The 25,529-nt window shown below is 54.0% G+C and overlaps 3 protein-coding genes across 5 annotated transcripts; 2 read left to right on the top strand and 1 right to left on the bottom strand.

The window, feature by feature from the left end:
- Positions 1-657: 657 nt before the first annotated feature.
- On the top strand, positions 658-2,676 carry LOC142823093 (uncharacterized). The gene is made up of 3 exons (XM_075913384.1): positions 658-865; positions 1,019-1,132; positions 1,490-2,676. Exons 1-3 carry the CDS (start codon positions 727-729, stop codon positions 2,674-2,676), a joined length of 1,440 nt encoding a protein of 479 aa, XP_075769499.1. The 5' UTR covers positions 658-726.
- Positions 2,677-8,779: 6,103 nt separating this feature from the next.
- Positions 8,780-15,997, bottom strand: LOC102444279 (uncharacterized). 3 transcript variants are annotated; one of them, XM_075913974.1, is made up of 4 exons: positions 15,810-15,997; positions 11,749-11,952; positions 11,470-11,595; positions 8,780-11,127 (listed from the first exon to the last, which is right to left on the bottom strand). In XM_075913974.1, exons 1-4 carry the CDS (start codon positions 15,934-15,936, stop codon positions 9,791-9,793), a joined length of 1,794 nt encoding a protein of 597 aa, XP_075770089.1. In that variant the 5' UTR covers positions 15,937-15,997; the 3' UTR covers positions 8,780-9,790. The 3 variants fall into 3 exon arrangements, with proteins under 3 accessions (XP_075770089.1, XP_075770091.1, XP_075770090.1); XM_075913976.1 differs by having other exon boundaries at positions 8,780-11,124; positions 11,482-11,595; XM_075913975.1 differs by having other exon boundaries at positions 11,482-11,595; positions 15,810-15,996.
- A 1,158-nt stretch (positions 15,998-17,155) lies between these two features.
- LOC142823252 (uncharacterized) lies at positions 17,156-23,769 on the top strand. Its single transcript, XM_075914083.1, is given in 3 exon segments — positions 17,156-17,483; positions 21,249-23,138; positions 23,140-23,769. Coding segments are annotated over 2 exon segments (1,275 nt in total). The 5' UTR covers positions 17,156-17,483; positions 21,249-22,310; the 3' UTR covers positions 23,587-23,769.
- The last annotated feature ends 1,760 nt before the right edge of the window (positions 23,770-25,529 follow it).

Genomic DNA, 25,529 nt, shown 5'->3' with positions numbered 1-25,529 from the left:
TTTTATAGTAGGGTTTTTTTTTTAATCGAGATTAGTAAGTTTTGCATTATTCTGTTTTTTTTATGGATGTTTTTCATTTTTGGCGAGGTTTTTCTTTGTTGCTTTTTTTGTTTGCTTTTTGTTTTGCTATGCTAAGTTGGTTTTGATTATAAATATTTGGATTTAATTGATAAATGCTTGCCCATTTTTAGTGTTTTGGGCTGCCAGTTTGTTTTTTGTTGTTGTTATGCTTTTCAGTTTGTTGGATTTTTTTTCTTAGTATTTTTGGTTTAATGGTGGCTTTTACCGATATTTTTTAACATATTTTTTACTACTATGCATAACAAAAGCAAGAACAATGATTACAATCAAAATGTTAAGTAAAACCAAATTTCTATTCTATTCTATTCTATTCTATTCTATTCTATTCTATTCTATTTATTTTAAAACTAAAAACAAAATAATCAGAACAGCTATACAAATTAAATGTATTTTTATTTTAAAATAATTTGGCAAGGTGTACAACATCAAATATTACTGAAATAGGAATTTTTTTTAATACAAATGCTCCAATGTGCATCATTTCATCTCGGTTATCGAGAGGGATTAAAAACGTTTCACTCCATTTCATGCTGGTGGCAGCGCTGGGGCTGGGAGGGAATAACATGACCACACCTGGCAGGTGGCACAATAACATCCGGGTTTCGCTCCAGATCGTCCCGTCTTCGCGGAGGGCAGGGGAAGGAAATGGCTACCACGGTGGGAGTGACCTTCGAGGAGGTGGCTGTGTATTTCAGCGCGGAAGAGTGGGCGCTGCTGGGCCCCGCTCAGAGAGCCCTCTACAGGGAGGTCATGCAGGAGAACTACGAGGCGGTGACCTCGCTGGGTAAGACACCTCGGCCGTTTCCCATCGACTCGGTTTGCAGGCCCCCTCCGGCAGATATAGAACTGGGATTCACATCCCGGCGTTTCTGTGTAAGGAGGAAACTGGGAATTTGCAACCAGCCCCGATCTCTCCTGTTCTCTCCCCCCTGAGCAGGACTCCCCATCTCTAAACCTGACCTGATCTCCCGCATGGAGCGAGGGGAAGAGCCGTGGGTCGCCCATCTCCAGAGCCAGAGGAGGAGGGAGGTCCCCAGAGGCAGAAACTCAGGTGAGGAACCAGGTAAACAACCAGACGGGAGCAAAGTCCGTCATGCGCCCTTATGAACTTTCCCAGCTCTCAGATAGCTCAGTGTCTCGACCGGCAGTTCCCACCTCAGATTGTGCCGGCAGCCTGGCAAGGTTATTCCTCTCTCCGCTCCCGGCCTCCGTGCCCTGGTAGTGATGCTCAGACTTGCGAGTTACCAGCGCTGGGGTGGAGTTTGGGGACGGTTCAGCTAGAGATGATTCAGCTGATCCAAAAGGTTCTGTCTCTGTGACAAAGCTTTACAGATCCCTTTTTTCTGGGGCTGCTCCATTCCGAGTGCAGGACGTGACTCACATTTGGGGTCTCTCCTTCCCCCAGCAGGTGACGGGATGGCCAGTGAGAACGAGGCAAAGAATCCCCAGCAGGGAGGCCCTGAGTCGGCAGGACCACCGGGAATGTGTGCGCGATGGTCCCAAGGGAGCGTTTGCCAGGTCGGAGTTGGCTGGTCGGAGGAGCAGTGTGGAAACCCACCCGGGGAGAGAGAGAAGAAATTCTCTCCTGAAAACAGATGTTTCAAGAAACTCAAAGAACTCCTGGACCGTACAGAGATGCCCGACAGAGAGACGAGAAAGGCAGGCGCTGAATGTGGGCTGGGCTCTCACAAGATGCTCCATCCAGGAATCCCCCCAGGGGAGACGACACCCCACCGATGTGGGGAAAACCCCCATCTGAGCTCAGCGCCTCCTTTTTTCTGGGGCTACTCCATTCCGAGTGCAGGACGTGACTCACATTTGGGGTGTCTCCTTCCCCCAGCAGGTGACGGGATGGCCAGCGAGAATGAAATGCAGAATCCCCACCAAGGAGGCCCTGAGTCGGCAGGACCACCGGGAATGTTCGCGGGATGGTCCCAGGGGAGCGTTTGCCAGGTGGGAGCTGGCTGGTCGGAGGAGCAGTGGGGTAACCCACCTGGGGAGAGAGAGAGCAAATTCAAGAAACTCAAAGACTTTAACAGGGAGACGGGAAAGGCAGGCGCTGAACGTGGGCTGGGCTCGCACGAGATGCTCCGTGCGGGGATCCCCCCAGGGGAGTCACCCCCCAGATGTGGGGAAAGCCCCCATCAGAGCTCAGCGCCTCCCCAACATCAGAGCGCAGCCCCCGCCAGCCTCCCTTGGGGGCAGAACCCCTGCCAGTGCCCTGTCTGCGGGAGAAGCTTTGCTCGGAGGTGGTCCCTCAAGATACACCAGAGGCTCCACACGGGGGAGAAACCCTACCAGTGCCCCACCTGCGAGAAACGTTTCTCTTGGATCTCGACTTTGGCCTCCCATCAGATGCGCCACTCGGGCGAGCGCCCCTACAAGTGCCCCACGTGCGGGAAAGGCTTTGCGGACAGCTCCAGCCTCCGGCGGCATCGGAGACTCCACTCGGGCGAGCGCCCCTACAAGTGCCCCACGTGCGAGAAAGGCTTTGCGGACAGCTCCAACCTCCGGCGGCATCAGAGACTCCACTCGGGCGAGCGCCCCTACCGGTGCCCTAGCTGTGGAAAAGGCTTCGCAGCAGCTTCAACCTGACGCAGCATCGCGAGAGAGGCTTCTGTGGCGGCTCCCGGCTGCTAGAGCACCGGGCTGCCCAGCGCCCCGTGGAGCTGGTAGCATCTCCCCATGGTGGGAGACATTTCTCCAGCAAGGCCCTCCGGCTTGGGAACCGGAGATCTCCCCCAGCAGAGTGGCCGGGCGGCGGCAGGAAAGGCACCAGGCCACGGTCCCTGGGTCTGTGCCGACTGCGGGAAGAGCTTCGTCAAGAACTGGAATCTGAGCAGACACCGGCGGGGTCATTTGGAGCAGCCCAGGGCTGGGGGTGGGGAACGTCTCCGTTTGCGCTCACGCCCGACGCACCGAGCATGGGTCCTTGCGGAGGAGGGGCCGGACAGCACGGCCCTGCCGGAGCACCACGCGACGGAGAAATCCCACTGATATCTCAGCTGCAGGACATTCAGCCGCAGCGAAGATCTGCTGCCCCACAGGGCCACCCACGAGGCAGAACCGCCTCACCCATGTCCGGACTGCGGGAAGGGTTTCCGCCGGAGCTCCCATCTCGCCTCCCACCGGAGAGGCCACACGGGCGAGTGGCCGTACCCGTGTCCCACCTGCGGGAAAGGCTTTGCGAGCAAAACAGCCCTGCGCACCCACTGCCGGAGCCACACGGGCGAGAGACCCCATCAGTGCGCCGAGTGCGGGAAGTGCTTCCGTGATGACCAAGAGGGCCACATGTCTGGGCACAGCAGGGTCTGACATTCGACTCCATGGCATTATTCTGCCTATCGGACTAGCTGGGGGGGGGGGGGCAGGGGCGAGAAACGGGGGGGTATGGAGCCCAGGGCCAGGACCCTGCACCTGCTGGTCCTAGGCCAGTCCTGCCGTGGGGGGTTCTATGTTTCAGTTCTAGTGTTCTATGAATGGGGAGTCGACAGGGACCCGGAATAGGGGGTGCATGCAGGATAAGGGGTGCATGGGGGGGGGGGACACACAGCATGGATGGGAGCTCATAGACTTTAAGGTCAGAAGGGACCATTATGATCATCTCGTCCGACCCCCTGCACAGTGCAGGCCACAAAATCTCACCCACCCCTCCTAGAATAATCCTCTCACCTATAGCTCAGATATTGAAGCCTTCAAATACTTTGAAGACCACAAGATGCAGAGAATCGTAGAGCTTTGCAAGGATCCTGGGTGGATGCTTTTCGCTTGGCCTCGAGAGGCAGCCAAACATGCACCCAAATGGCTCCCGACTGCTGTGTCTACACTGCCACGGAATCCCTGGTGCAGACTCCGGTTTGAGCCCAAACCCCGCCGCCGTCTACACCCAAATCTCTCGGGCTCGGACCCAGAGCCCCGCATGGGTGGGAAGCCTGAGCCGAGCCTGAATCCAGAGCGGGGGACTCCGAGTCCAGAGAGACTTTCCCAGAACGGTGCTGGTAACCTCTGGTCCTTCAGGGCCCGGGAGTGTGAGGACCTTAACGACCCATTTCCCCTCAACTCACGGCCCAACGCTCGGCCTGGCCCGTTGGAGACAGACCCAAGCTCACCGGGCCACCCAGCCTTTCTAAGGGGGTGACCCCATTGGTGGAAGGGAGATGCCACAAGCCAGTTACCCAAGCGCGTGACCCGGCCCTGAGAAACCAGGATCTGGGGGTGAGTGGGAGGAAGTTAAGAGATCAGCTGTTGGGGTTACAGGGTGTGGTTGGGGCACCCCCATCTCTGCTGGCAGCTGCTCTCCCAGGAAAGAGCTGGAGTCTGCAGGGTCAGGGGTGTGATCCCAGCTGAGACTTTAATTGTTGCCCGATACTTTCACAAAAAAGTCCCAAACATGGTGGGGAAAAAATTGATTGAGCAAAAAAAAAAAAAAAAAAAAGAGACCGGCAGGGGAGAACAGATCTGTCATTTCCCAGGCAGGGCAGCTGGGGGGGTTCCCGGTGGGGTGACAGAGGCCTCTCCATGCTGATTTCAGTGCTGGGAGGGAGGGCGGGGGCTTGAGGGCATCCGGATTCTTGGCCCATTGAATGGGTCTTGCCTGGTGCAGATTCCTTCCTGGATGCTGTGGGACCCAGCTGTTTCAGGTGATGCAGGTGAGGGACGGGCTGCATCACAACACACACGCCCGGGGTTTAGTTCCCATCCCGGCTGGGCGAGGCCCCCGCTAACGGAGCCCGCCTCAGTCAATGGAATCCCCTGGGGAGGGTCGCTAGAGGCCACCCCCCTGAGGTTCTCCCCAGGGGGGAGAAAATTCTCTTAAATTGAGATCATCCTGTAAGAAGCTCTCCGATTTGATCTGTAAAGCTACTGGCGTGTCCCAGCTCACGTCTCTCCTCTGCCGCGCCAGAGACAGTAGGGATGTAGCGTTTTAACTGGTTGATCGTGGTTACCTGGTTCACCAATAAGCTGTCACTTCTCGGTGACTGGTAAACTTTTCATAGGGTTGCCAGTGGCCTGATAAGGCCCGGGAACCCCAGCCACCCCCCTGGGAGCCGTGGTTAACAGTCACCAATAGAAATTTGATTGGTGACATGGTCAATAATTTTCTGTTTGGTGTTTTTACATCCCTGGAAGACTAGGGACTGCAGCTTTGAAGCTGTGTGGCTTGCTCCTCTCCTTCCCCCCCACATGCACCTATCCCAGCTACAGATCATGCCCATCCCATTAGATTTCATGACTGGTACGGAAAAAGTGAATAAGGAAAAGTTATTTCATTGTTCCCACAATATAAGAACTAGGGGTCACCCAATGAAATGAATAGGCAGCAGGTTTAAAACAAAGCAAAGGAAGTTTTTCTTCACTCAGCGCACAGTCAACCTGTGGAACTCCTTGCCAGAGGATGTAATGAAGGCTAGGACTTTAACGGGGTTCAAAAAGGAGCTAGATAGGTTCATGGAGGTGAGGTCCATCAATGGCTGGTAATGGGTGACGGGAGGGATCACATGAGGATTACCTGTGGTGTTCCCTCCCTTTGGGGCATCAGGTGTTGGCCACTGTCAGCTGACCCAGTGGCCACCTTTGGTCTGACCCAGTCTGGCCATTCTTATGTTAAATCGTCTGTGATGGAGAATCCTCCATGAGTAGATCCCTGCCAAATTCTTGGCTGTGAAAACGTGTCACAGACCGTGAAAACGGATCCCCCATGAGATCTGGTCTTGTGTGTGCTTTTACCTTGTACAACGCTGATTTTCGTGGTGGAGACCAGCATTTCTCAAACTTGGGGTCCCACCCCAAGAGGGGGTCACGGGTGGGAGGTTGCCGCCGCTGCCTTCAAAGCTGGGTGGCTGGAATATGGCAACTGCTGGCCATGCGCCCAGCTCGGAAGGCAGAAGTAAGGGCCGTGGTTTTCCAACTTTTTTTTTTTTTTTCTCCTGACCCAGTTGAAGAAAATTATGAAATTGACCAAACCAGACTGTGAATTTGGTAGGGCTTTAATCTCGGCTCTTGGCAAACGAATCTAGTGGTTAATTACTCTCCCAGTTACACATTTGCACCTTGTCTCCAGGCTGAATGTGTCTAGATCTAGCTGCCAACCATTGGCTGGAGAGAGGCCTGTCTCTGCCGGATCGAAGATCCCTTTATGAAGTGTTTGTTCCCCATGGAGATATTTATAGACGGATCAGTTCACCCCTTCGCCGCCTCTTTGTTGGGATAAATCAGGGGTGGGGAACCTAAGGCTGGCCTGGATCCAGCCCCCGAGGGCTCCCCCCCACACTTCTCCACAGCATGGGGGAGACTATACTGCTCCAGCCCCACCGCACCCCCTCCCTGCAGATCCCCCCATGGAGATGGAGTACCAGCACCGACTCCCCACTGGGGGGGGAGGAACCGTGAGCCTTGCAGGCTGGAGTCAGGCATGCCAGACCCAGAATCCGACCCATGGGCCCTGCCTGGTGGGGGGGGGGCAGTTCTGTGCTGCTCCCCCTCCCCTCGGCTGGTGCAGCAAGGTGCTGTCTAAAGGCTTTTCCCCGACAAAATCTGCTAGTCCCCTCGGCTCTGGTGTGCGAGGGGAATGCGGAGGGAGGGTCTTTCTGCTTCTCTCGAGGCTCCCAAGTGATTTTTCTGTGAGTCAACAGCCCTGGGCTAAATAGATTGAGCTCCTTAAGTCTGTCCCAAGAAGATGGGTTTTCTAATCCTTTGCCCTCTCTCCAATTCATCCACACCCTCCTTGAATTCTAAGCTCCGGCACAGGACACCGGTACCCCAGCAGTGGACTCACAAGGGCTAAATAAAAAGTCACCTCTGCTCCGATGTCAAGGTTCCCCAGCTAAGGATCCCAGGATCGCACTGGCTGGGAGTTCATGTTCAGCTGAGCCTCCCCCCCTGCATTTTTTTTCCAGAGTGCCTGATTCCTAAGGGTGCGTCTACACAGCGGGGCTTCATTCGAAATAAGCGACGCAAATTGAGCTACGCCAATTGCGTCGCGTATTTCGAAATCGGGAGCGTCTCCCCGGCACTTATTTCGAAACAGCACTCCTCCTCCGACTTCCCTCGTACAACAGCCCAGTGAGAAATCCTCCAGCTTGACAGGATTTTGACACTATTTTGAAATAACTGCCGGCTGCATAGCCGCAGAGTAAGGGTATGTCTACACTACAACGTTAATTCGAACTAACTTAGTTCGAATTAGTTAATTGGAACTAAGCTAATTCGAACTAACGGATCCAGACTAAAAAACTAGTTCGAATTAGCGTTTTGCTAATTCGAACTAGCATGTCCACATTGAGTGGACCCTGAACCGGGCTTAAGGATGGCCGGAAGCAGTGCCGGCAGGGCATCAGAGGAGGACTAAGAGCGTGGAGATGCTGTCTCAGGCTAGCCGAGGGCTGTGCTTAAAGGGACCCGACCCCCACCCCGGACAGACAGTTCTCAGGGTTCCCCGCTTGAAAACCAGTCCTGGCTTGGATTGCCCGGACTACCCACACTGGGCACATCACACAACTCGGCCATCAGCCCGGCTGCACTTGCCGCAGGCTGCCATCTGGGGAGAGGGGGCAATCGGGGGGCTGCAGGAGAGCTTCCACCCCCAGAAGCCCACAGAGCCAGCCCAGTCCTCCCCCTCGGGGGCTCGTGCCCCATTCCACCCTCACCTCCTTCCACTTACCCTTCCCTAGCCCCTCTTCTTGATGTACAAAATAAAAAAACGTGTCTTCCAAAATGGAATCTGTCTTTATTGAACAAAACTGGGGGAGACTGGGAAAAGGAGGTGGGAGAAGGGAAGAGAGAGGGTGGGAGAGGGGAGGGCAGCTAAAATGATCAGGGGTTGGGAACAGGTCCCATATGAAGAGAGGCTAAAGAGACTGGGACTTTTCAGCTTAGAAAAGAGGAGACAGAGGGGGGACAGGATAGAGCTCTCTAAAATCATGAGTGGGGTGGAGAGAGTGCACCCAGAAAAGTTCTTCATTAGTTCCCATAAAGAAGGACTAGAGGACACCAAAGGAAAGGAATGGGTAGCAGGCTTCAAACTAGTAACAGAAAGTTGTTCTTCACAAAGCAAAGAGTCAACCTGTGGAACTCCTTGCTGCAGGAGGCTGTGAAAGCTAGAACTAGAACAGAGTTGAAAGGGAAGTGAGATCAAGTCATGGAGGTTGGGTCCATGGAGTAGTCTTAGCCAGGGGGTAGGAGTGGTGTCCCTGCCCAAGGTTTGTGGAAGGCTGGAGAGGGATGGCAAGAGACAGATGGCTTGGTCACTGTCTTCAGTCCATCCCCTCCAGGGTCCCTAGGGTTGGCCGCTGTCGGCAGACAGGCTACTGGGCTAGATGGACCTTTGGTCTGACCCAGGACGGCCATTGTAAGCTCAGGGCTCAGGGTCGGGGGTCTCACTGGACCCCCTTGATTCTCTTGCACACCTGCTCCTGGGTGGCCAGGCTGGCAGCTCTCCTGCCCTAGATGGCCACTTTCCTGTGCCTAGTGCGGAGATCGTGGACGAGGTCCACGATGTCCGCACTAGCCCAGGCGGGTGCCCGCCTCTTGCGGTCCCGGGCAAGCTCCCGGGAGCCGCCAGCCTGGTCCCGGGAAGAGGGGGAGGGCTGGGGGGCATCGGGTGGGTGGCTCGAGCCGTGCCAGGTGCAGGGTCTGCTGGCTGGGTGCTGGCAGGCTTGCACCTGGCACGGGCACCGTAGCCAGCCCGTGGCCCTTTAAGGGGTCCGGGGCCGGGAGGGGGGCAGACGAGTTTCCCTGGTGTTGGCCAGAGTGGCCACCAGGGCAAGCTGGGGAGGGCTAGCCTCCCACTAGTTCGAATTAAGGGGCTACACACCCCTTAATTCGAATTAGCTAGTTCGAACTAGGCTTAATCCTCGTAAAATGAGGTTTTCCTAGTTCGAACTAAGCGCTCCGCTAGTTCGATTTAAATTCGAACTAGCGGAGCGCTAGTGTAGCGCCTATGAAAGTTAATTCGAACTAACGTCTGTTAGTTCGAATTAACTTTGTAGTGTAGACATACCCTAAGTTATTTCGGAATAGTGCTAGTTGCTTCGAAATAGTGTCACAGTGTAGACATACCCTAAGTGCCCCACACCAAGTAGGGCCGACGTTCTTTCTTCCGAGAGGTATCCGTTGGCATTTAGCCATGTTAAAACACACTGTTTGCTTGCACTTAGTTTTCCGAGAGATGCCGATCGCTCTGGATCAATGTCCTGTCCTCTTGGTTATTGCTTCCTGCCTCAATGTTTGTGCCATCCGCAGACTTTATCTGGTTTTCTTGTTTTCTTTCCGGTCACACGTGGGACAGTATCCAACTTCCCCCTTAGATGCCTGTGAAAATCTGTTGTGTCGGACGTTTTACGACCCAGAGTAAACAGCTGCCTTCCACAAAGAGCCGAGAATCTGGGGTTTGTGGCCATCGGCCCAGCGCATCGCTTTGCCCCTACCTCAGGGCGTGAGTACGGTTGCAGGCTAGCACGGACTCTCGGTGGCATGACAAGGTTGAAGCACATGCTCAAGCTCTTCCCGCAATCCCAGCGCTCGTAGGGCTGCTCCTCTGCAGGCGAGCCCGTTGGAGCTGCCGCCGCACGTCCTGCTGCAGTCACGGCGGCGTTTTGGCAGGGCTGTGCATTTGCGGCAAGCGGAGCAGGCTGGAGCGTGCTAGGCCAGGTGGCGCACGGGCAGCTGTATTTGTAAAGTTTCTCGCCTGCCTGGCTCCGCTGACACCCGGTCAAGGCACCGACTCCTCTTTTCCCGGTGCTGCCGCAGATCTGGGGCTCTTCCCAGGTGGCCTCTGGGGATGTCCGCTGGGTGGTCGTTCCCCAATGTGGGCTATCTGGTGCAGGGCAAGCTTGGCTTTCTGGTTGAAGCCTCTCCTGCAGTCAGGACACAAGAAGGGTCGATCGGCCGTGTGGACCCTCTTGTGCATGGCGAGGTCAAAGCGCTGGGTGAATCCTTTCCCGCAGTCCGGGCAGGTGTAGGGGCTCTCTCCGGTGGGCCGCCAGTGGCGTTTCGTCAGGGATGAGTTCTGGACCAAGTTTTTCCCGTGCTCCAGAGACTGGAAAGGTGCTCTCGGTTGGTGCATGGCCCGGTGCTTCAAGAACCTGCGTTTCCCGCAGTCGGGACATTTGTAGGGTCTCTCCCCCGTGTGGCGCCTCGGATGGGCCTTGCGGGTCGACCTCTGAGCAAAACTTGTCCCGCCGTCGGGGCACTGGCAGGGGCTCTGCCCTGAGAGGAGGCTGGCGGGGGCTGCGCTCTGATGATCGGGAGGCACTGAGCTCAGATGGGGGCTTTCCCCACATCGGTGGGGTGTCGTCTCCCCTGGGGGGATTCCTGGACGGAGCATCTTGTGAGAGCCCAGCCCACATTCAGCGCCTGCCTTTCTTGTCTCTCTGTCGGGCATCTCTGTACGGTCCAGGAGTTCTTTGAGTTCCTTGAAACATCTGTTTTCAGGTAAGAATTTCTTCTCGCTCTCCCCGGGTGGGTTTCCACACTGCTCCTCCGACCAGCCAACTCCGACCTGGCAAACGCTCCCCTGGGACCATCCCGCAAACATTCCCTGTGGTCCTGCCGACTCAGGGCCTCCTTGGTGGGGATTCTGCATTTCATTCTCACTGGCCATCCCGTCACCTGCTGGGGGAAGGAGACACCCCAAATGTGAGTCACGTCCTGCACTCGGAATGGAGTAGCCCCAGAAAAAAGGAGGCGCTGAGCTCAGATGGGGGTTTTCCCCACATCGGTGGGGTGTCGTCTCCCCTGGGGGGATTCCTGGATGGAGCATCTTGTGAGAGCCCAGCCCACATTCAGCGCCTGCCTTTCTCGTCTCTCTGTCGGGCATCTCTGTACGGTCCAGGAGTTCTTTGAGTTTCTTGAAACATCTGTTTTCAGGAGAGAATTTCTTCTCTCTCTCCCCAGGTGGGTTTCCACACTGCTCCTCTGACCAGCCAACTCCGACCTGGCAAACACTCTCTTGGGACCATCGCGCACACATTCCCGGTGGTCCTGCCGACTCAGGGCCTCCCTGCTGGGGATTCTTTGCCTCGTTCTCACTGGCCGTCCCGTCACCTGCTGGGGGAAGGAGAGACCCCAAATGTGAGTCACGTCCTGCTCTAGGGATGGAGCAACCCCGGGGAAAAGGGATCTGTAAAACTTTGTTGCACAGATAGAACCTTTTGGATCAGCTGAATCATCACTAGCTGAACCGTCCCCAAACTCCACCCCAGCGCTGGTAACTCACAAGTCTGAGCGTCACTACCAGGGCACGGAGGCCGGGAGCGGAGAGGGGAATAACCTTGCCAGGCTGCCCGCACAATCTGAGGTGGGAACTGCCGGTCGAGACACTGAGCTATCTGAGAGCTGGGAAAGTTCATAAGGGCGCATGACGGACTTTGCTCCCGTCTGGTTGTTTACCTGGTTCCTCACCTGAGTTTCTGCCTCTGGGGAGCTCCCTCCTCCTCTGGCTCTGGAGATGGGCGACCCACGGCTCTTCCCCTCGCTCCATGCGGGAGATCAGGTCAGGTTTAGAGATGAGGAGTCCTGCCCAGGGGGGAGAGAACAGGAGAGATCGGGGCTGGTTGCAAATTCCCGGTTTCCTCCTCACGCAGAAACGCTGGGATGTGAATCCCAGTTCTATATCTGCCGGAGGGGGCCTGCAAACCGAGTCGATGGGAAACGGCCGAGGTGTCTTACCCAGTGAGGTCACCACCTCGTAGTTCTCCCGCATGACCTCCCTGTAGAGGGCTCTCTGAGCGGGGCCCAGCAGCGCCCACTCTTCCGCGCTGAAATACACAGCCACCTCCTCGAAGGTCACTCCCACCGTGGTAGCCATTTCCTTCCCCTGCCCTCCGCGAAGACGGGACGATCTGGAGCGAAACCCGGATGTTATTGTGCCACCTGCCAGGTGAGACGCGCCAATGGGGATCTTTCGATGGGGGCTTGAGTTGGTTTCACACTGATTTCCCGTTCACACGCTCCGTGTAGACGGAAATTCTAGACTCTGCCATTCGGACACAGCGCTTGAGATGTGATTTAAAAAAAAATACCGTCCCAAAGGTCACCTCCTCGAGCCGTACCCTGAATAAGAATCCTGGTGTGTGTAAGTCCTGAGCATGAACCGCTGGGGTCCAGCTGTGAGTTTCCCAGAGTTTTTGGTAACAGACCATTTTACTCCGGTGCCTGGATACGGGTTTAGAAGCCAAAATTTGTGTTTAACGATCCCGGCCGTGGTCATGTTATTCCCGCCCAGCCCCGGCCCTGCCGCCGGCATGAAATGGAGTGAAATGTTTTTAATCCCTCTCGATAATGGAGATGAAATAACGACGCACACTGGAGAATTTACACACTCAGCATCGATCTGAGTGGATGTTCACGGAACTGACTCCTAAAGGAGGAAACCATTCTGATCAAAGCATGTGTGTGTGCGGGGGCAGGAAATGAGTGTGTCCGCAGACAATCTTTTAGTCTGCGCTGACCACAAAACAGACATCAGACAGTTTCACAAAGAAAAAACAGTTCCTTGCCATTTCAACCAGCCTGGGCATTGCCTCAACCATCTGACCTGCATCTCCCTTCGAAGAGACTTTAACACAAGACTTCAAAGAGAAGCTTCTGAACTGTCATTCATGCTTAAATTTGACACTTTACGAATGGACCATAACAAGGATGCTAATTATCTTACCTATTACAAAGGTAGCTTCCCCAATTATCACCTCTAATATCATTAGCTCATAGACATTAACTTCTCAACCCCCCTCTGTTCTAAAATCTGATTTGTCTATTTCATAGGAGTTCACTTTTTTTGATTGTATCCCTTTGGTATATGGTCGTGCCAATTTTCTTCCACTATTTGATCTGAGGAAGCGGGTCTGGCCCACGAAAGCTCATCATCTAATAAACCATCTTGTTAATCCTGTCTTTTGTTTCAGCAAGACCAGAACTAACACGGCTACATCTCTATTACGACGCCAGAACAGGGATTTATGAGCCTACAGAAGGAGGAGGATCTGACTTGGGCATTTTCTTCCTGCCCAGCGTAAAATTTCTCATCCAAAGGTGTCGGAAGTGTGGAAAAACCGACCTGGGTTTTTCAAAGGTAACTCGCCTCATTGCTCAGGAAAAGGCTCCGAGGTCGTATCCTCAATCTTGGCCAGACTAAATTCACTGGTCTAGACAGAACCTGCTGAACAACGGGTTTCCCCGTTTCAACCTAACCCTGCCTTTCTCCACAAGCCCCTGCTTGAGTAGATTCCGAGGGGGTGACTTTCAAGGGTTTCCTTTTCCTGGCAGCCGTAACTAACCAGAAGCAAAACTGGTTTGTCCTCTTTGTGCCTTCGAGCGTTACCGAGTTTCGATCGCACCCAACGGAACATCCCTGTCCCCTCTCCCCAGCCATGCTCCCCTCACCGCGCTCTCTGTCCCCCTCCCTCCGTCATGCCTTCTCCCCCACCCTCCCCCAATTTCACCACACTGGGGAAGGGGTTGGGGGAGTGTGGAGGGGGGAAGGCTCTGACTGGGGGCGCAGGGTGGTGGGTTCCAGTCCCCCCAACCCCGAGGAGCAGAGGGACAGAACTGGAGCTGGCTGGGGAACGGGATTGAGGCGTGGGGGAGCAGGAAGGCTCTGGCTAGGGGAGCGGGCTCTGAGGTGGGGCTAGGGATGAGGGGTTTGGAAGGGGGTTCCAGACCGGGGCTGGGCGTGGGCTCTGGGGGGCGGGGCCGGGATGAGGGGCTTGGAAGGGGGTTCCAGACCGGAGCAGAGCGTGGGCTCTGGGGGGCGGGGCCGGGATGAGGAGCTTGGAAGAGGGTTCCAGACCGGGGCAGGGCGTGGGCTCTGGAGGGCGGGGCTGGGATGAGGGGCTTGGAAGGGGGTTCCAGACCGGGGCAGGGCGTGGGCTCTGGGGGGCGGGGCCGGGATGAGGGGTTTGGAAGGGGGTTCCAGACCGGGGCAGGGCGTGGGCTCTGGGGGGCGGGGCCGGGATGAGGGGTTTGGAAGGGGGTTCAAGACCGGGGCAGGGCGTGGGCTCTGGGGGGCGGGGCCGGGATGAGGGGCTTGGAAGGGGGTTCCAGACCGGAGCAGGGCGTGGGCTCTGGGGGGCGGGGCCGGGATGAGGGGCTTGGAAGGGGGTTCCAGACCGGGGCAGGGCGTGGGCTCTGGGGGGCGGGGCCGGGATGAGGGGTTTGGAAGGGGGTTCAAGACCGGGGCAGGGCGTGGGCTCTGGGGGGCGGGGCCGGGATGAGGGGCTTGGAAGGGGGTTCCAGACCGGAGCAGGGCGTGGGCTCTGGGGGGCGGGGCCGGGATGAGGGGCTTGGAAGGGGGTTCCAGACCGGGGCAGGGCGTGGGCTCTGGGGGGGCGGGGCCGGGATGAGGAGCTTGGAAGAGGGTTCCAGACCGGGGCAGGGCAGGGCAGGGCAGGGTGTGGGCTCTGGGGGGCGGGGCTGGGATGAGGGGCTTGGAAGGGGGTTCCAGACCGGGGCAGGGCATGGGATCTGGAGGGCGGGGCTGGGATGAGGGGCTTGGAAGGGGGTTCCAGACCGGGGCAGGGCGTGGGCTCTGGGGGGCGGGGCCAGGATCAGGGGTTTGGAAGGGGGTTCCAGGGCATGGGCTCTGGGGGGTGGGGCTGGGATGAGGGGTTCAGAAAGGGGTTCCAGACCGGGGCAGGGCGTGGGCTCTGGGGGGCGGGGCCGGGATGAGGGGTTTGGAAGGGGGTTCCAGACCGGGGCAGGGCGTGGGCTCTGGGGGGTGGGGCTGGGATGAGGGGTTCAGAAGGGGGTTCCAGACCGGGGCAGGACGTGGGCTCTGGAGGGCGGGGCCGGGATGAGGGGTTCAGAAGGGGGTTCCAGACTGGGCCAGGGCGTGGGCTCTGGGGGGCGGGGCCGGGATGAAGGGTTCAGAAGGGGGTTCCAGACCGGGGCAGGGCGTGGGCTCTGGGGGGTGGGGCTGGGATGAGGGGTTCAGAAGGGGGTTCCAGACCGGGGCAGGGCGTGGGCTCTGGGGGGCGGGGCCGGGATGAGGGGTTTGGAAGGGGGTTCCAGACCGGGGCAGGGCGTGGGCTCTGGAGGGCGGGGCCGGGATGAGGGGTTCGGAAGGGGGTTCCAGACCGGGGCAGGGCGTGGGCTCTGGGGGGCGGGGCCGGGATGAGGGGTTCGGAAGGGGGTTCCAGACCGGGGCAGGGCGTGGGCTCTGGGGGGCGGGGCCGGGATGAGGGGTTTGGAAGGGGGTTCCAGACCGGAGCAGGGCGTGGGCTCTGGGGGGCGGGGCCGGGATGAGGGGCTTGGAGGGCTCCGGGCTGAGGGTGCAGGGTCCCGTAGGCTCTCAGGAAGTGGCCACCTCCGACCCGGCAGCCTCTCCAGGAGCCCTGAGGAACCAGGGCAGGAGTGAGCCCCCAGGCAGACTTTGAGGCACCGCCAAAGGGTTCCTTTTTGGCCAGGCATTCGGGTGGAAAACTGGGCACCCGGCGACCCCATCCCTGGGAAAATCCATCGGGACCAGGGATGCCACAGGGAGCAGATCTGGGTGGGCTGGGCACCTGGGAACCCCCTCCCCACTCTTGGCTCCTGCTGCCCTGTCTCCCTTTTGCTCCCCTTCTGCTCCCGGCCCCATGCCCCATGGGGGCGTTGGCCCTCGCTAGCGGGCCAGGGAGGAGGCAGCAGCTCTGGGATCATGGAGGATGGGGAGGAAGCAGAGATGGGTTTGTGCAGACGCACTTTCCTGCCGGTCCCCAGCCTCCCCCACTCCCCACCTCTCTCCCCATCACCTGCAGGCGCTGGTGGATCCGGGGCTGCCTTGGGAGCCCAGTTTCCCCTGCTCAGCTGAGCCCGGACAGAGACAGCTGCTGCTGCGATTTCTCCACTCTGCCAGTCCAAGCCAGGAAGTTGAAACATTTGATAATCGCAGCAGGAAACTCCTGACCCAGACAGGGAGTAGCAGGAACTTAAGCTTTGAGCTGTACCCAAGAGCCCTCTAGTGGGGAGATGCCGGGGATCCCCTCTTCCCTAGTGCCTCCTAGGGGTGACCAGATGCCCTAGTTTTACACCAAGGGTGGGGAATCTAAGGCCTGGGGGCCAGATCCAGCCCTCCACTTGCCTAGATTTGCCCCCCCACACACTGCACCTTTAAACGCGGCAGGAGAAAAATGTCCCCAGCAGTCTTCCGTCTGAGAAAAACATAAAATACCGGACGTTTTATATGTCCAGTATTTTCTGTTTTTTTTTTTAACCAGAGAGAAGACGCAATTACTGGACTGCCTGGGTGAAAAACCAGACACCAAAGGAAGTTTTTCTTCACTCATCGCATAGTCAACCTGTGGAACTCCTTGCCAGAGGATGCGGTTAAGGCTAGAATTTTAACAGGGTTCAAAAAGGAGCTAAATAGATTCATGGAGGTGAGGTCCATCAGCAGCTATAGCCAGGGTAGGTAGGAATGGTGGTTTTGGCCTCTGTTTCTCTGGAGGGGGGTGACAGGGGAGGGAACACGTGAGGATTGCCTGACGTTTCCCCTCCGTCTGGGGCATCTGGTATTGGCCACTCTCTCCAGACAGGATACTGGGCTGGATGGACCGTTACTCTGACCCAGTGTGGCCCCTCTTATGTTCGTATTTGTTGGACCACAGGAGGAAACTTGGCCACACCCATGATCAGGGCTCACCGAGCCACGGTGAGCCCTGCTCGCCAGCTGTGCTGTCCAGCGTTCTGCACATGCGCAGATCGTCTGAACCCGGCTCTTCCGGGATGTAATCTACTTGCCACGGGTGAGTAGATTACATAGATTGTCAAGCCCCGCCCATGATAAATGGACATCCGGCTCACTCACATCATGCCGGACCACGGATATTGCCGGCCTGAGAGCGCCAGACGAGAGAGGTTCAGCCTGTACGCCAGTTGAGTTTTTGGATACCGCTGTGGTAGCAATGAGAAATGCAGCCATTGGTCAGTCCCGGTGGCTGAGACAGTTTGTGGTTTTAGGTCTGATTTTGTCCGCAAGCGGTTGTAGAGCAAGGGGAAACCTGGGGGGGTACACGAGACAAATCTACCTCCTCAAAGGGACCCAGTGGCCTGGAAAAGCGGAGAGCTGCCTGGCTCCAAAGCAGTCCCCACCAGAGGGCTCTGGCTATGCTGAGGGGAGGCAGCTTCCTCGCTCCTTGTCTCTCTTTCTCCTCCGCTCAGCTCGTGTTTCCTGGAGGAGACGGATGCAGCTGCAGATCCACCAGCCGGAGCAGTTGCAGCTTCAGTGGGGTGTGAGCCAAGCGGAGACTTTCATCCAAGCTCCCTCTGGGCCTGGCCCAGGGGGACTTTCTGCAGTGGCTGGGGGTGATGCCAGAGTCTGCAGGTGATGGAGAGACAGGAAGGGCTGGCTGGGAAGGGGTTCCCCGTCTCTGCAGCCGTCACCGACCGACACTCCCGGTCCTGCGAGCAAAGAGCCATGGGAATGGGCCAGTCAGTGCTTCATTTGTACCAGGGCTGAGTACCAGTGCCGCTAAGTAACCAGAACAACGTTACAACTGTGTTCATGATGTTGTGCTAATTACCAATTAATTCTGGGTTAAAGGGGGGAACCCTCCCCCCCCAAAAAACCCTCTACTATAGAGAAGTATACGCAGGCTGGACCTCATCGGCACAGCTGTCTATTGGGGAGATGTCCAGACTACATTGATAGAGCTAAGCAGGCATAACCCTGTAGTGTAGACACAACCACACGAAAAAGGGGGGTTGCATCAGTGTAGGAACATCACCTCTTGGGTTACGGCCTTGGAAGGATTCTTCCACTGTGTCTACACAGGAGGTTAGGCTGGCACAGGGTTTTTTTCACACCCTTGCCTGGCATAGCCATGCCAAGATAACTCTTAAGTAGAGGCCAAGCCTTGGAGTGATTCCATTGAAGCTGGCTGGTATGAACAGAGCGCACGGAGGAGAAGCAAACTGTGCTGTACTCCCGTGTTGGGTGGGCAAATCCTTTTAACACCGCGGGGAACTGAGAGAACTTAAAAAACAACAAATAGTCCTGCAGCACCTGAGAGACTAACAAAACATGTCGATGGTATCACGAGCTTTCATGGACACAGCCCACTTCTTCAGATGAACGAAAATGAGGAACTGAGGGTAGGTTTTCAAGGCAAGACAGAGTTGTGTTCTTCATTTAGAGTCACTCGCAATTTCAAATGACCTGAAAATCCCAATAACTTCTCTGTTGCTGTGGGTGTTTCTTCACTGCAGGGCTTAACTCGAAATAAGCAATGCTAATTGAGCTACGTCAATTGCGTCGCTTATTTTGAAATAGCTTATTTCGAAATTGGGAGCATCTACACAGCACTTATTTCGAAATTGAGCACTCTTCCTCCGACTTCCCTTATTCCTCATACAACGCGGCTACGTCTAGACTGGCATGATTTTCCGGAAATGCTTTTAACAGAAAAGTTTTCCGTTAAAAGCATTTTCGGAACGGAGCGTCTAGATTGGCGCGGACACTTTTCCGCAAAAGCACTTTTTGGGGAAAAGCGTCCGTGGCCAATCTAGATGCGATTTTGCACAAAAAAGCCCCAATCGCCATTTTCACGATCGGGGCTTTTTTGTGCAAAACAAATCTGAGCTGTCTACACTGGCCCTTTTGCGCAAAAGTTTTGCGCAAAAGGGACTTTTGCCCGAACGGGAGCAGCATAGTATTTCCGCAAAAAGCACTGATTTCTTACAGTAGGAAGTCAGTGCTTTTGTGGAAATTCAAGGGGCCAGTGTAGACAGCTGGAAAGTTTTTCCGGAAAAGCAGTTGATTTTCTGGAAAAACTGGCCAGTCTAGACATAGCCTGTGGGTTATAGGAGTCAGAGGAAGAAGTCCTCCAGCTTGACAGTATTTTGACACTATTTCAGAATAACTGCCTGCTGTGTAGACGTGGACTAAGTTATTTAAGAATGGCACTAGTTATTTCAAAATAGTGCTGCAGTGTAGACGTATCCTGTGTGATACTTGTGGGTTAAAAGGACACAAAAGGGAAGTCAGGTTCGAACCTAGTTAAAAATAGCTGTTACAAAAAAAGCAAAGCTGATTCTGGGATGCATTAACAGGAGTGTTGTGAGCAAGACACAAGAAATCATTGGGCAGGGGGCTGGACTTGAGGACCTCCTGAGGTCTCTTCCAGCTCTATGATTCTAGGACTGTGTTAATTAGGCCTTAGTTTGAGTATTGTGTCCAGTTCTGGGCACCACATTTCAAGAAAGATGTGGAGAAATTGGAGGAGGTCCAGAGAAGAGCAACAAGAATGATTAAAGGTCTAGAGAACATGAGCTATGAAGGAAGGGTGAAAGAATTGGGCTTGTTTAGTTTGGAAAAGAGAAGACTGAAAGGGGACATGCTAGTGGTTTTCAGGTATCTAAAAGGGTGTCACAAGGAAGAGTGAGAAATATTGTTTTTCTTGGTCTCTGAGGATAGGACAAGAAGCAATGGGCTTAAACTGCAGCAAGGGAGGTTTAGGTTGGACATTAGGAAAAAGTTCCTAACTGTCAGGGTGGTTAAACACTGGAATAAGTTGCCTACAGAGGATGTGGAATCTCCACCTCTGGAGATATTTAAGAGCAGGTTAGAGACACATATATCAGGGGTAGTGTAGACCAGGCATATCGAACTCGAAGCCTATTGAGAGCCACACAAATGAAAACTGATAGGTTTTAGGGCCACCAAAGAAAATGTACTTCTATTGGAAAGTCGTAGTTATTTATGATAGATTATGTTTTAAGGTATATTTATAATTTTTTTCAGGTTTTGTTTGAATATAATACAATAACTTGGTGTGTAAATTTGTTATTTGCTCATATATAATAATTTTTAATTTAAATATAAATGTAAGGTACTTTTAAATTATTTTTATATGATTATTACTTGCTTTGTTGAAATAAAAACAAGTATAGATCGTGGTTATTCAAATAGAACAGGCTTCTGTGAAAATTTGAGATACTTTGTAAGTTTGAGATTTTGCATAAACATATAATTATTCATGCGATTGCAAAAAATGGACATATTTTCTGATATAAAAGTAATATCATATGTTTTGTGATTTTATTTGGGAATAAATAAATAAAAAGCAAAATATTAAATCAAATTTTTTTATTATTCACTATTGAGAATCAAATACAACAGTAGCATAAGAATAAAATATAAGCGTGAAAATTTCAAATTAAAACCTGCAGCATTTCAATCTCGAGGATTCTTTCTAGAGAGCTAACACCACTTTTGTGATACCGGTTTTTCAAGATTTGGTTTGCTATTTTGAACCAATACTACTCTAATTACAGCTGGTAAATGTTCATCGCTTATCACATCACTTCATCACATCTGACGAAGTGGGTCTTTGCCCACGAAATCGTATGCTCCAATACGTCTGTTAGGCTATAAGGTGCTACAGGACTCCTTGTCGCTTTTGCAGACCCAGACTAAACACGGCTGCCCCTCTGATCCTTGACATCACTTAAGCTTGATCTTTTGGGTGCTTAATAGCAGCTTACGTCCCATGCGCATGTGCAACTTGAGAGATTTTTCTTGGAAGGGCCATGGGCCCTATGCCTACTTTATAAACAGTGTAACCAGGCAGTAACTTAGATACTTTATAAACATGTAGTCGCGGGTCACAAAAAAATTCCATTGGGCCGCAGGTTTGACATGCTTGGTCTAGACGGTGCTGGGTCCTGCCGTGAGGGCAGGGGACTGGACTCAATGACCTTTCGAGGTCCCTTCCCGTTCTAGTGTCTGTGACTCTATGAAACATACCCCCATAGGAAGAGGAAACAAGCTAACAGAAACAGGGAGCAGCCTGCTCCTACAGCCAATAGGTGAGCCTGGGTGCAATTTGAACTGCTAAAAAACTGCCAGCAAAAAGCGGAGTTATTGCATTTTCACCACCATTTTAACCTGTTAGCTCACCCGATTTCTGACCTCTGGTTTTTCCAGAGGTCATTCTCAGGGAGAGCAGTGGATCTCTAGTGGGTCTGGAGATTTAATCCTCGTGCTGGGCTGACTCACCAGATCCCTGAATCCCGTAGCGGGCCTGTTCCTTGCACATCAGCCTTCAAAGGGGAGCTTTGCTAAAGAGCGTCGCCCCTCTGCTTCCCTTCTGGCAAACATAGGGGCAGTGCTGCATATCCTGCGTCTTTTATGGGAGCCCAGGGAACCTGTAACCAAGCCTGATCTCTCCTGTTCTCTTTCTCCTGAGCAGGATCCCTTCTCCCTGACCTGATCTGTCTGGACACAGGGGAAGAACCATAGGAGCTGGATCTCCAGAAGAGGCACCCACCCAAGTGAAGAACCAGTGAAACCAGCTCAGAGACAATCAGGGAGAAGAGGCCAATGCTGGGCTTTGCCTTGTGCTCTCCCAGGTCAGGCCGTTCATGCATCCTGTTCTCAGGGTAGGTTGGCCTGGGGCTTTTTGCCCTTTCCGCCAGCAAGCAGCTCCCAACCCTCGCTCAGCCCGGTGACATGGGCAGGGACAACAAGGTGGCTCTGCTCCTCTCTTCCCACCGGTGAAGGACTTGAAGGGGATTTTGTCCAGGTTCCCCAGACATGGTCCTAGCGTAATAGATTGTAAAGCCAGAAGGGACCATCTAACCCAGGGAAGGGAAAGCAAGACTGGTGAGTGAGGCATGAGTGGCCCTCTGTCTCAGTGGGCTGAAAGTGGGGGCCAAGCTGTGGCCTACTGGGGTTCCAGCTGGGGTGTGTACACTCCCTTTCTGCCCCCTTCCCTCAAGACTCTTGCACTAGGGCCCCCACACTGATCTACTCCTCCTCCCTCCCAGAACTTTTGGGAGCACTGTGAATTGGTGAGAGGAAGGGGGAAGCTCAAATCAGCTGATTTACAGTGCTCCGAGAGTGCTGGGATGGAAAGGAAGGGGTAAGTGTGAGGCTCCAGTGACAGGCATGGGGTAGCAGGGCAGAGAGGGGGTGCACGTGTAACCCACACACCTAGCGTGGTTCACTGTCCCATGCAGTGGCACCTAGACCACAGCAACAGCTAAGATCAAGAGACACCGACAGCATGGGCTGAAAAAGAGCTGGCTTTTAGCTCAGAGGGTAGAGACTCCTATGCTAAGCTTCAGAGGTGCCAGGTTCAAATCCACCTGGTGGTGGTTACACCTGGCCCAAAGGTGGAACCCCAACGGTCCGCAGATTGCCCACTAACCTAACCTGCAGAGATTCCCACACAGTAGTTGGTTTGTTTTGTCCTCTTCCTCCCCCAACTGGGAGGAACGTCTCCTATTTGGATTCTGTCCCGATTTCAGGGATGGCAAGGGGCGAGGAGACAAATCCATTGCAAGGGAGCTGGGAGTCCACAGAAGCCGAGGGGAACATGGGCCTGAGAAAAGCCAGTACAAGTCAGGGTGGGTGGGAGAAAGACAAAGGAGGAAAACTTCCAGGGGAGAGAGAGGAAAAATCTTTCCCCCAGGGTGATGTAAAGCAACTCTGGCTGCAGCAGAGAAAGGGGGAAGGGAATGGGTCCATGGAAGGATTCATTCAGAGTGCCCGCAAGGGAGAGAAATGCCACCAGTGTCCAGATTGTGGGAAAAGCTTCAACCGGAGCTCGACACTCAGCACTCACCTGAGGATCCACACTGGGGAGCGTCCCTACCTATGCCCTGACTGCGGGAGAGGCTTCACGCAGCTCGCTCACCTGACCCAGCACCGGGGCACCCACTCGGGAGCAGAACCCTACCGCTGCGCCGACTGCGGGAAAGGCTTTGGGGTCAGCTCCCGGCTGGTGGCCCATCAGAGGAGCCATACGGGCGAGCGCCCCTACAAATGCCCCGAATGCGGGAAGAGCTTCCGGGTAAGCTCAGTCCTGGTAGTGCATCAGCGGATCCACTCTGGGGAGAGACCCTATAAATGCAGCGAGTGTGGGAAAAGCTTTAACGTCAGCTCCAACCTCATTAAACATCAGAGGATCCACACGGGGCAGAAACCCTACAAATGCACTGAGTGCGGGAGGAGTTTCAATGAAAGCTCTGCCCTGATTGCCCACCAGCGGCTGCACAAAGGGGAGCAGCCCTACAAGTGCCCCGATTGTGGGAAAAGCTTCAACGTCAGCTCCAACCTCCTGGAGCACCTCCTGGAGCACCCACCGGGGCCAGAAACCCTACAAATGCCACGAGTGTGGCAAAGGATTTTCCCGCAGTGCTCATCTCTCTCAGCACAGCCGGACTCACACAGGTGAGCGCCCCTACAAATGTGCCGAATGTGGGAAAGGATTTGCTGTGAGGTCCCATTTGGTCCAGCACTGCCGAGTCCACACTGGGGAGAGACCCTATACATGTGCTGACTGCGGGAAGGGCTTCACAACTCGCTCGTCCCTGACCACCCATCACCGGACTCACACAGGAGAGCGACCCTATAAATGCCCCGCGTGTGGGAAAAGTTTCAATCAGAACTCACACCTGGCTCAGCATTGGAGAACCCACTCGGGGGAGAGACCCTTTCACTGCCCTGATTGCGGGAGAAACTTTGGAGACAGCTCTACCCTCATCAAGCATCGGCGGATCCATCTGCACAAGAAACCTTGTTAATGGCCATCCCATTACTGGAAAAGCTTTGCTTGGAGCATAGCACTTAATCCTAGACCTGGGGAAGTAAGGGCTTTTTCAGTTAGGTGGCAATTCAAAGAGGGGAAAAAAAAATCATGGTGAGTTGCCCACAAAACAAATGTTTGGGGGAGGTGGAAGTTGAAAATAAAGATCGTTTCAAGTTGAGATTTGCTTGCATGACAAAATATTTCGTTAGGATTTTGAGTGGTTTAAACGTTTTTTAGTTAGGAAGAACATTTCAAAACCTAAAGCAAGATTTAGATTTGGAAATACGAAATAGTTTGGCTTTCTGGAAGGAGGCAGTTGAAACAAATTTGCAAAACAGTTTGAGGTTAGTGGAGTGGCATTTTTCACACAGAAAGCTTTCCCCACCATTTTTTTTTACCCGGTTGGACTCATTACAATTCAGAGACTCCATGTGGTCTTTGCCCTGATGGCTGGAATAAGAATATTCAGCCCCAGTGGGTGGGACCCAATATAGCAGCAGGCCACCTCTCCTGATTTGTGACTGGCCTGGTTGCTCAGACCTTTCATGCTGAGCAACGGAGAGAAAACACCTCTCCCCAAACCTTGGCTCCCTCTGCCCCCCCAGCACGATTCATCCCATGATACTACATTATGTCCAGTTCTGCTCCAAGAACTGCTGCCCCACTGAAATTGAATACAGGCAGTCCCCGGGTTACGTACAAGATAGGGACTATAGGTTTGTTCTTAAGTTGAATTTGTATGTAAGTCGGAACTGGTACATATTGTAGGGGAAACTCTAGCCAAACATTTCTCCAGAGCTCAGTTTTATTCTCCCACCCCTCACTTCCCTCAGTCCTTTATTCTCAAGCTGAAGTGTCTGCTGAGAAAAGCCACTCTGCGTCTCCCTGGTCTGCTGGGGGGGGGGGGCCTCTAGCTTCGCGTCTCCCTGATCTGCTGGGCGGGGGCGCTAGCTCCGCGTCTCCCTGATCTGCTGGGGGGAAGCAGCTAGTGCGGGGTTGCCTCACCCCGTTTGTAAGTAGGGATCCGATGTAAGTCGGATCCATGTAACCCGGGGACTGCCTGTACTTAATATTTCATTCCCTTTCAGGCAAACTGAAGGGCTGCATCTAGACTGGCAAGATTTTGCACAAAAGCCACTGCTTTTGCACAAAAACTTGCCAGCTGTCTACACTGGCTGCTTGAATTAGCACAAGAGCACTGACTTGGTAGTGTTAAAAAAAAAATAATCAGTGCATCTTGTGCAAATACTTTCATGCTCCCGCTCGGGAAAAAGCCCTCTTGTGCAAGAATACTTGCGCACAAGGGCCAGTGTAGACAGGGAAGAACTGTTTTGGGCAAAAAAATCCCTATGGCTAAAATGGCGATCGGGGCTGTCTTGTGCAAAAAATCGTGTCTAGACTGGCCACGGATGCTTTTGCGCAAAAGCATCTGTGTCAATCTAGATGCGCTTTTGCAAAAATACTTTTAACAAAAACTTTTCCTTTAAAAGTATTCCCACAAAATCATGCCAGTCTAGACGCAGCCAAAGTGTTCTTGGCTCCCTCCCTTAGCAAGAGCCGTTTCCTGAGACAGGGGCTCACTGCATCACTAATCCCACCCACCATCAGATTTTGCCCTAATTCTCTTCCCATCCCTTGTCTTCTCTGGGTACGTCTACACTGCAGTTGAATACCCATGCCAGCCAACATGGACTCATGCAGTTTTCATTGCTGTGTAGCCTTCCACTTTTTTTAAAAAGCAATTTTCAGCAGGTATGATTAGCAGGACTTTTAGCCTTAAGGTTTGTCTGGAAAGGAAGTTACACCAATGTAATGATACCAACGTAGCTGCTAGAGAAGACACTTATTCTGGAGTAAAAATCTCCACCATGGATTTAATCAATTTAACTATATTGGTTTAAATTCACACACATGAACAGCTCCCACCTTCGCTTTCAA

This window comes from Pelodiscus sinensis, chromosome 32, assembly GCF_049634645.1.
Source record: "Pelodiscus sinensis isolate JC-2024 chromosome 32, ASM4963464v1, whole genome shotgun sequence".
Classification (NCBI taxonomy): Eukaryota; Metazoa; Chordata; order Testudines; family Trionychidae; genus Pelodiscus; species Pelodiscus sinensis.
This window is presented reverse-complemented; position numbering and strand designations above follow the sequence as displayed.